The following is a 9,346-nucleotide window of genomic DNA, read 5'->3' as shown; positions in this document are numbered from 1 at the left end:
CCCGGCTAATTTTTTGTATTTTTAGTAGAGACGGGGTTTCACCGTGGTCTGGATCTCCTGACCTTGTGATCCGCCCGCCTCGGCCTCCCAAAGTGCTGGGATTACAGGCGTGAGCCACCGCGCCCGGCCTTTTTTTTTTTTTTTTTTTGAGACATGGTCTTGCTCTGTTGCCCAGGCTGTAGTGCAGTGGCTCAATCACAGCTTACTGCAGCCTGGACTTCCCAAGTTCAAGTGATCCTCTCACCTCAGCCTCCCGAGTAGTTGGGACTACAGGCATGTCCCACCATGCCTGGCTAATTTTTTTTTTTTTTTTTTTTTTTTTTTTTTTTGAGACGGAGTCTCGCTCTGTCGCCCAGGCTGGAGTGCAGTGGCCGGATCTCAGCTCACTGCAAGCTCCGCCTCCCGGGTTTACGCCATTCTCCTGCCTCAGCCTCCCGAGTAGCTGGGACTACAGGCGCCGCCACCTCGCCCGGCTAGTTTTTTGTATTTTTAAAGTAGAGACGGGGTTTCACCCTGTCAGCCAGGATGGTCTCCATCTCCTGACCTCGTGATCCGCCCGTCTCGGCCTCCCAAAGTGCTGGGATTACAGGCTTGAGCCACCGCGCCCGGCTACCTGGCTAATTTTTTCTGTTTTGTGTAGAGACGGAGACTCACTATGTTGCCCAGGCTGGTCTTGAATTCCTAGGCTCAAGTGATCCTCTTGCCTCGGCCTTCCAAAGTGCTGGGATTATAGGCATGAGCCACCATACCGAGCCCTGAAAGAGTTTTCTTAAATATGAGAGACACTAGAACAAATTTCACTGGTGATAAAGAATGATCAAGAAAAGAAGGGGAAAATTGAAATTTATTGAAGGCTCACATACTGTTCAGAGCTTTACAAACATTCTACCTTCACAATCTTTAATGGATCAGGAAATTGGGGTTACATAGCTTGCCCAAGGTCATGCAGCTAGAGGTGGCAGAGCTGAGAGGCCACCTAGATTTTTTGGACTCTTTGTGCCTGCCTTACCACCCCATTGCATAGGCACACGTCCCCCTGTACTTAAACACCTGGGCCGTGCCTTTGCCCTGACCATAGTGCCCTTGCAAATGAGAAAGAGCCACTCTCATGCTGGGGGAACAAGAATTTGTTTTCCTCCTCCAGTGCTATAAGCAGGGGCATCTCCCCCACAGCCTAAATACCCATGCAGCACAGGACAAAAGCTCTCCCAGTCCAGAGCAGCAGAGGCAAGCAGCAAGAGACCCCAGAGGTAGGAGGGAAAGGGACACTTTGGGAGGTATACAGCAGGTTTCTTTTTGTGCCAGCCAGTGCAAGAGGATGCTGGGGGCTGCTGGTCCCAACCAGCTGGTGCCTGTGGCCCCAGCATTCATCTGGATGTGTTCAGTGTGACAAGAAGCCCAGGTCAGAGCCCAGTCTCCCGGCTGCCCCCGTTGAGGCTGAGGCTGTGGGGGCGGGTACCACGCTCCAGCCTGCGGCCAGACAGGAGACGCCGCAGGGAAGAGCCAGAGCTCAGATCTCCGCAGCTGCGAAGGTGGAGGCTCTCTCGGCCAGGCCGGCCCCACAGGCTCCGGGGCATCTGGACAGGGACACGAGAAAGGGCATCATCAGTAAGGCCCAACCTGAAGCTCCGTGCTTTCCCAAACATCTTTCCTGGCTCCCCGAATTCCCACCTGCTTATGTCCATGAGCTCCAGTCCCACTGGGGTCTGGGGCTTTCCTGGATATCTGGAGGAAACGAGTGACCAGGCCCCGACCTGGCCAGCTGCCCTTTAGGTCCCCCAGGGAGTGGGCAGGTGCAGGGCCTGAGGGCAGGGGAACTTTTTGGAAGGTGGGCACAGGGCGCCGTTTCTCAGCTGACCGGGCACGTAGCAACTTGGGGGAAGGGCAGCGGGCTAGGCGGAAGAGGCAGGCTTCAGAGCAGAGCCCTGCAGAGAAACAGAGATAAGAGAAGGGTATTGTGGGGTGGAGAGAGGGCCGGGCAGCCATGCCCAATCCCCCACCCCTGGGGTAAAAACCACATGGCTGACCTGTATCTGCAGAGGAAACAGAAGCAGCTTCTTCCTCAAGCACTTTGGTATAAAGGTCCCTGAAGTCAGCTGAGGAGAAGAAAGGGAGACAGGAAGTGAGTGGGAGTGTTCTGTGGACACACCCACCCTCCTGTGGGAACTCAAACCCAGAGGAGCTTTCACAGCTCCCGTGCTCCATCCTCAATCAAAGGGCCAGCATCTCTGTCCATACTAGCCAGCACCTAGATGGTGCGATCCACCACAACAGGGACTGCAGCAGTGGTGTTCAGCACCTGGCGCGCAGTACTGAGCGTACACCAGTACTATCTCCTTTCTTACTGTTTTTGAGATGGAATCTCACTGTTGCCCAGGCCAGAGTGCAGTGGCGCAATCTTGGCTCACTGCACCCTCCGCCTCCCAGGTTCAGGCGATTCTCCTGCCTCAGCCTCCCTAGTAGCTGGGATTAGGCGTCCACCACCAAGCCCGGCTAATTTTTGAATTTTTAGTAGAGATGGGGGTTTCGCTATGTTGGCCAGATTGGTCTCGAACTCCTGACCTCAGGTGATCCACCTGCCTTGGCCTCTCAAAGTGCTGGGATTACAGGTGTGAACAGCCACGCCTGGCCACTATCTCCTTTCTCAGCATCTTTGAGTATGATGCCTATGGCTGAAGTACTACTATTATACATGTTTTTTGTTTGTTTGTTTGAGATGGAGTGTGTCTCTGTCACCCAGGCTGGAGTGCAGTGGCATGATCTTGGCTCATTGCAACCTCCACCTTCCAGGTTCAAGCGATTCTCCTGCCTTAGCCTCTCTTAGTAGCTGGGATTATAGGTGTGCTCCACCACACCCGGCTAATTTTTGTATTTTTAGTAGAGATAGGGTTTCACCATGTTAGCCAGGCTGGTCTGGAACTCCGGACCTCAGGTGATCCACCCACCTCAGCTTCCCACAGTGCTGGGATTACAGGTGTGAGCCACTGTGCCCAGCCTGAAGTACTATTATTATACATGTTTTACAAGTGGGGGCTGAAGCTTGGGGAGGACAGATAAGTGGACCAAGCTGAGAGCTGTGGAACTGGTTTCAAAAAACAAATCCTTTTGGGAGGCTGAGGTGGGTGGATCACTTGAGGCCAGGAGTTCAAGACCAGCCTGGCCAAAACGGTGAAACCCTGTCTCTACTAAAAAATACAAAAAAGGCCGGGCGCGGTGGCTCAAGCCTGTAATCCCAGCACTTTGGGAGGCCGAGACGGGCGGATCACGAGGTCAGGAGATCGAGACCATCCTGGCTAACACGGTGAAACCACGTCTCTACTAAAAATACAAAAAAAAAAACCTAGCCGGGCGAGGTGGCGGGCGCCTGTAGTCCCAGCTACTCCGGAGGCTGAGGCAGGAGAATGGCGCAAACCCGGGAGGCGGAGCTTGCAGTGAGCTGAGATCCGGTCACTGCACTCCAGCCCAGGCTACAGAGCAAGACTCCGTCTCAAAAAAAAAAAAAAAAAAAATAATAATAATAATAATACAAAAATTAGCCAGTCGTGGTGGCGCACGCCTGTAGTCCCAGCTACTCGAGAGGCTGAGGCAGGAGAGTCACTTGAACCCGGGAAACACGGTTGCAGTGAGCCGAGATCATGCTATGGATGTTCTGTCCCTAGGAGGTGAGTATCCGAGAAGTGTCTACCAGAGGAGTGAACTCGCCCTTTCTTCCTCCTCAGGGACCTCAACAGTGCCCCAATCCTGGTGGGCATCACTGGCCACCTAACTCCCAGTGCCTACCATCTCCTGAGCCTGGGCAGTGGGGGAGGGGGCTCACCAGTGTCATTGGAGGTGGTGATGCCTGGGTCGCTGTGGGACCGAGGCAGCAGCAGCGGTGGTGGGGATGCCGGATGAGGAGGCCGGTGCCCCGGGGGGGTGAGGGAACCTGAGCTATCGCTAAAGCGACGAGTAGGGGCTCGGGTGGGCGGAGCTGCGGCTGGGCGGCCCCCTCCCCGGGGGACCCGCCGCCTCAGCTCGGGGAAGCAGGGTCCCACCCAGGGCGGCCAGCCCTCCAACCGGTGGCAGCTGCGGGCAGCTGTGGGGGCACCCAGTGGGGGTGGAGCTTCAGGGGCAGAGCAGGAATAGGAGCGGGCGGCCCGTGGGGGGCGCCGTGGCAGGGGGCTTTCCTCGAAGGGGCCCCGCAGGCCACAGTCCAGGCTGAGGCAGTAGCCGGCACGGCTGCGCTGGATGGAGCGGAAGAGCACGTAGTCCACGGAGCGCACGGAGCCCTGCAGCTCCAGCAGGCACGAGTCCTCCGACGGGCTAGAGCCCCCAGGGAGGTCACCAATGGCTGACAGCACCAGAGACCCGCTGTCCATGGACACTGTGGGCGGCAGGGGGCGCTGTGTAGCACCAGCCTGGCTGGGCCCTGCCCAGGCAGTTGCTGTTTTCCCAAGCCCAGCCTCTAGGGGCCACTGTGCCTCCAGCTTTATCTCACGGGAGACAAATAAGTCCAGGGTTCCAAGTTGCCACAGCCCTCCTCTGTCCCCAAACCACCAACTCCGCCTTGTTTTCCCCTTCTATTGTCCCTACCCACCCCAGCTATCCCTGGCAGCACTACCCTTGTCCACCCCTCCTTACGCCCTGCTCACCGTCTACAATGGAGGCCACTCGCTCACAGATGCAGGAGCCATCGTGAAGCTGAGGGTCAAAGAGAGTGGCCTGCAGAAGACACAGGATCAAGGGTTCAACCCTACACACTGAACACCCCCACGTGCTAGACAGAGCTCTGGAAACTCAGGTTCCAGACTAGCTTTGTCACTTTGTATAAGTCACTTAATTGTGCAGCCTCAGTTTCCGCGTCTGTATGGCAGAAATGATAGCTTCTAACCCACCCACCTCACCAGGCTCTAGGAAGATCAAAGGCGACAGTGGGCATGCTGGTGCTGTAAAGACCTTGACCACTGTTACTATCTGTATCCAGAGGCTACAGCCTGTTCAGCTTTCCAGGCTAGACCCCAGCTCCCCAGCCCACCCCAAGCCGTGCTGTGCTCTCACCTGGCTGTCTCCTCGTAGTCCCATGACTGCCTCATAAGAAGGGGGGCAGTCGGTAGGGTACAAGGGCACTGGGCTGTCCATGGAGCCATTATACGTGATGCTGGCAGATGAGGAAGAGGGTCAATGTAGGAAAATAACTCCCACTCCACAAAGATCCCTCTCTCCAGCAATCCAGGCCCAGCCCCAGTCCCCTTCCTTAGCTCTCCCAGCAAGACCCCACCAGGCCTTACCTCTGTGCATCTGTTTCTGAGCTGCAAGTGTACTCTGGGGGATAGTAGGGTGGTGGAGGCACAGGCGGGACAAATTCCTCCAGGTCCAGCATGGTGTGTAGGAGAGGGGCTGGGGGCGGAGACGTGCAGCCCAGAGGTCCCAGTGGGCCTGAGACTGACCGCTCAGGGGCCAGCTGCTGGGGAAGCAAGCAGGTCAGCAAGTCTGGATGCTAGGAATATAGCTCCTTCTAGGCCCCCAAACTCCTCTCTCATCTACATTATTTTTTCTGGCCCTATCCCCTGAGAGAAGCTCTAGTTCTGGCTCCTCCCTCACCCCAAATCAGCTCTCCTTAACCCCACACTCACCCTGTACCTCTAGCTCTGGCCTTGCCCACCCACAAATTCCTCTTCTTTATGGCCCCTCCTCCATCCAGAAGCTTCACCCACTGTGTCTTCACAGGAATGTCCACCCTTTAGCCTCACCTCCGTCTAGGACCTTCTTTTTTTTATTTTTGAGACAGAGTCTGACTCTGTTGCTGGAGTGCAGTGGCATGATCTCAGCTCACTGCAACCCCTACCTCCCAGGCTCAAGCGATTCCTGTGCCTCAGCCTCCCGAGTAACTGGAATCATAAGGGTATGCAACCATGCCCAGCTAATTATTATTATTATTATTTTGAGACGAAGTTTCGCTCTTGTCGTCCAGGCTGGAGTACAATGGCTCGATCTCAGCTCACTGCAACCTCCACCTCCCAGGTTCAAGCAATTCTCCAGTCTCGGTCTTCCAAATAGCTTGGATTACAGGCGCCAGCCACCACGCCCAGCTCATTTTTGTATTTTTAGTAGAGACAAGGTTTCGCCATGTTGGCCAGGCTGGTGTTGAACTCCTGATATCTGGTGATCCTCCTGCCTTGGCCTCCCAAAGTGCTGGGATTACAGGCATGAGCCACCAAGTTCAGCCTAATTTTTTTTTTTTTTTGAGATGGAGTCTTGCTCTTGTTGCCCAAGTTGGAGTGCAGTGGCACCATCTCAGCTCACTCCAGCCTCTGCCTCCCAGGTTCAAGCATTTTCCTGCCTCAGTCTCCCAAGTAGCTGGGATTACAGGCACCTGCCAGCACACTTGGCTAATTTTTATATTTTGTTTGTTTTTTCAGACAGAGTCTCGCTCTGTCACCCAGGCTGGAGTGCAGTGGCACTATCTCAGCTTACTGCAAGCTCCGCCTCCCGTGTTCATGCCATTCTTCTGCCTCAGCCTCCCGAGTAGCTGGGACTACAGGTGCGTGCCACCATGCCTGGCTAATTTTTTGTGTTTTTAATAGAGACGGGGTTTCACCATGTTAGCCAAGATAGTCTCATTCTCCTGATCTCAGGTGATCCGCCTGCCTCAGCCTCCCAAAGTGCTGGGTTATAGGCGTGAGCCACCACGCCCGGCCCAATTTTTGTGTTTTTAATAGAGACGGGGTTTCGCCATGTTGCTCAGGCGGGTCTTGAACTCCTGGCCTCAGGTGATCTGCCTGCCTCGGCCTCTCAAAGTGCTGGGATTACAGGAATGAGCCACCGTGCCCAGCCTAGGACTTTCTTGACTCTACCCCACCATCCAGTCCCATTCTCTAAAGCCCCCTCTCCTGGTCCCAGATGGGCATCACATACTTAAGTCACTCCCTGCCATCTCCCCTTCTCATCCTCCCCATTAAACATCCATTCCTCCAATAGATGAGGATAATAGATAACCCATAGCCCCTGGTGCTCAAAAGCCAGATCTGTAGCCATTGTTCCCTCAGGCAAGTCTCAGCACACACACCCCTGCCCCTACCATACCTGCGTGGCCCTGGCCCCCGCTCCCCTCTCACCGTATGCACGAGGTCCAGGGAGAAGATTTGGATGCAGCAGACAATAGCAGAGAGGGTACAGATTATAGCGGCACAAATGGTGAGCCCACAGACGCTGAAGAGCAGGTTCTGGGGAAGGGAAAGGAGGAGAGGAATCAAGAGAGGGCTAAGTCCCATACATTATGGGCCTGTGAGTACCCCAGGAAGGGAGGCAAGAGTGAGAACCAGGAGGATGTTTGTGGGGTACAAGCTCACCTTGAGGGCCCCTCGGGCTTCATCACAGGTGGAGTTAGGGGCAACTTTCAGTTCCTGCCCCGACTCTGGACAGGGCCGGAGGAGGGGAACAGAGGGACAGCACACACAGACCTTTCCTTCCTGAGTGGAGCAGGGAGGGTGAGGCAGCCTGAGTCAGGACAAACTCAGGTGTCCTGCACACCTCCCCAGGCCAGTTCTTTCCAGCTCTCCCTCCTCAAATCTCACCAGAGAGCACTGTTGGAAGTCTCGGGCCAGTTGAGCATTCTTACAGGACAGTACAGAGCCAGCCATGCTAAGCATGACACAGAGCACCGAAAGCAAGGAGAAGAAGGAGATCTGGGGAAAACAGGGTGCAGACTCAGGGCTGGGACCCTCATGACTACTACTCTGCCACGGACAGAGTCCCCCTCCTTCACAGACACTTCGTGCCCACCCAGCTGGCACCAACTGGGGAGCCAGTTCCCTTCTTGAGGGCATAAATGGGCTTCCCCTTGGGTGCTGGGCACCTGCCTCCCAGTGGGCACTGGACCCTGGCACCTACCACTAGAGTGAATGGCCGCTTCCAGGACACAATGCCAACCACCCCGGAGAACGCCAGCTGGGGACAGAGTGGGCACAGGCTCAGCCTGGCAGGGGAGGCTCCTGAGTGAGCCCCTCACCACAGGATGCACCCAGCCCTGTAAGGAGGCAGAGGACCAGGAGAGGGAGGAGAGGCGAGGATGTGGACTTGCAGCTGGTGTGGAGGGTGGGGCCCGAGGAGCCTCCCCCACCCAACAACTGTGCACCCAACAACTGTGCACCCAACTCACCGAGAACCCAGCCCAAGACGGGCAGGACCTCTTGATGCTCTCAGTGGTGGTGACGGAAGAGGCCACCATGCTGAAGGTGACCACCAGGATGCCCAGGAGCACCTGGACCAGCCCCAGCGTAAGCAGGGCCTGCAGCCAGGGTCGGTGGAGGCGGAGGTGGGTAAGGCCCCTGGTGCTGGGCCGGCTGGTCAGCGAGCGGCTGGAGTCACTAGGCGAGGGCATCATGCCTGCTGCCCGGTTGCCTGCGCCTCGCTCGGCCCTCCCTGGCACTTGGGAGCATCTCAGAGGTGCCCAAGGCCCCGTCCTTTCTCCTCTCCACCTCCCTCGCTCTACAGCCCACCCCCTGGCTGGGTCCCCTGGGGCATGGCCGAGGGACGCCAGCTGTGGGGGAAGCCAAGGGAGGGGCGTCACGGAGGGACCGCGGAGTGCTCCCTCCCCACCACGGGCACTGGACGGGCACCGTGCCCCGGGCGACGATGAGGACGCGGGGGCACCGGCTCATCGCATCTCCCTAGGAAACAGGGGCACCGAGAAGGGCCAGTCCAGGAGTGAGGAGGGGGCGGCGGCTCAGAGCCCAGGGAGGGATGGAGAGGGTAAAAGTGGGAAGGATGGAAAGAAGTCTAGAGAAGAGGGGAGGGGTCGGTGTGCCCTCAGGGTGTCCAGTGGGATCCGGGGCCGCCTGGTGGGGAGAGGCCGCGGCGCCGCTGTCTCCTGTGTCGCTTGTCCCGCTCGCCTCCCCACCACGCTCCGCTCCCTGAGCTCCGGCTGCCGCAGGTCGGGGACTAGAGGGGGATGGGAATGGGGATGGTGCGGGATGGAGGGGCGTGGCGGCGAGGGCCGGCGCGGTGCATCCCGGGAGTTGTAGTTCGGGACTGAGACCCTGTCAGGGGTTGGGGTTGGGGGGATCCCGCGGCAGGGCTAGGCAGTTGGATCTACCTCCACCGGTCGCTTCCTCTCTCTGGACCCTGGCTAGGCTGCTAATGATCCTTTGGGCGTCCACTTGAGCCCCACCCAGCTTTTCAGGCTCCAGGCCCGCGTATTCCTTGGCATTCCCGGCAGAGGCGGTGGCTCTTCCCCGTCATTAATGGAGAGGGGTGGGGAGCAGGGCTCCCTGGCGTCTCCCGGTTTCGCGTTTCCGTGGACTTCCCACCTCCTTCCTGCGCTAGCCACCGGGGCTCCACCGCCCTGCCCCTCCTATCTCCCAGTTTA

The 9,346-nt window shown here is 57.3% G+C and overlaps 1 protein-coding gene across 3 annotated transcripts; it reads right to left on the bottom strand.

The window, feature by feature from the left end:
- Window positions 1–826: 826 nt before the first annotated feature.
- ENTREP3 (endosomal transmembrane epsin interactor 3) lies at window positions 827–9,314 on the bottom strand. Of its 3 annotated transcripts, none has more exons than XM_011769729.3 (12): window positions 8,138–9,314; window positions 7,870–7,926; window positions 7,554–7,664; window positions 7,329–7,448; window positions 7,095–7,202; window positions 5,268–5,443; window positions 5,038–5,137; window positions 4,632–4,701; window positions 3,818–4,363; window positions 2,028–2,096; window positions 1,672–1,925; window positions 827–1,577 (listed from the first exon to the last, which is right to left on the bottom strand). In XM_011769729.3, the coding sequence occupies exons 1-12, from the start codon at window positions 8,360–8,362 to the stop codon at window positions 1,404–1,406; spliced, it is 2,010 nt and encodes a 669-aa protein (XP_011768031.1). In that variant the 5' UTR covers window positions 8,363–9,314; the 3' UTR covers window positions 827–1,403. The 3 variants fall into 3 exon arrangements, with proteins under 3 accessions (XP_011768031.1, XP_011768033.1, XP_011768035.1); XM_011769731.3 differs by having other exon boundaries at window positions 5,268–5,440; XM_011769733.2 differs by lacking the exons at window positions 7,329–7,448; window positions 7,554–7,664; window positions 7,870–7,926 and having other exon boundaries at window positions 5,268–5,440.
- Window positions 9,315–9,346: the final 32 nt, after the last annotated feature.

Source organism: Macaca nemestrina, chromosome 1 (genome assembly GCF_043159975.1).
Source record: "Macaca nemestrina isolate mMacNem1 chromosome 1, mMacNem.hap1, whole genome shotgun sequence".
Taxonomy (NCBI): Eukaryota; Metazoa; Chordata; class Mammalia; order Primates; family Cercopithecidae; genus Macaca; species Macaca nemestrina.
Note: the sequence above shows the minus strand (reverse complement) of the source record. Positions and strands in the feature narration are given on the sequence as shown.

Bases quoted from the DNA above. Each gene is read 5' to 3' on its own strand.
- ENTREP3 (XM_011769729.3), bottom strand. From the start codon at position 8,362: ATGATGCCCTCGCCTAGTGACTCCAGCCGCTCGCTGACCAGCCGGCCC. The intron at 5,138-5,267 runs GTAAGGCCTGGT...CTCATCTGCCAG, and splicing joins TCAGAAACAGATGCACAGAG to CATCACGTATAATGGCTCCA. The intron at 1,926-2,027 runs GTCAGCCATGTG...GTTTCTCTGCAG, and splicing joins TGTTTCCTCTGCAGATACAG to GGCTCTGCTCTGAAGCCTGC.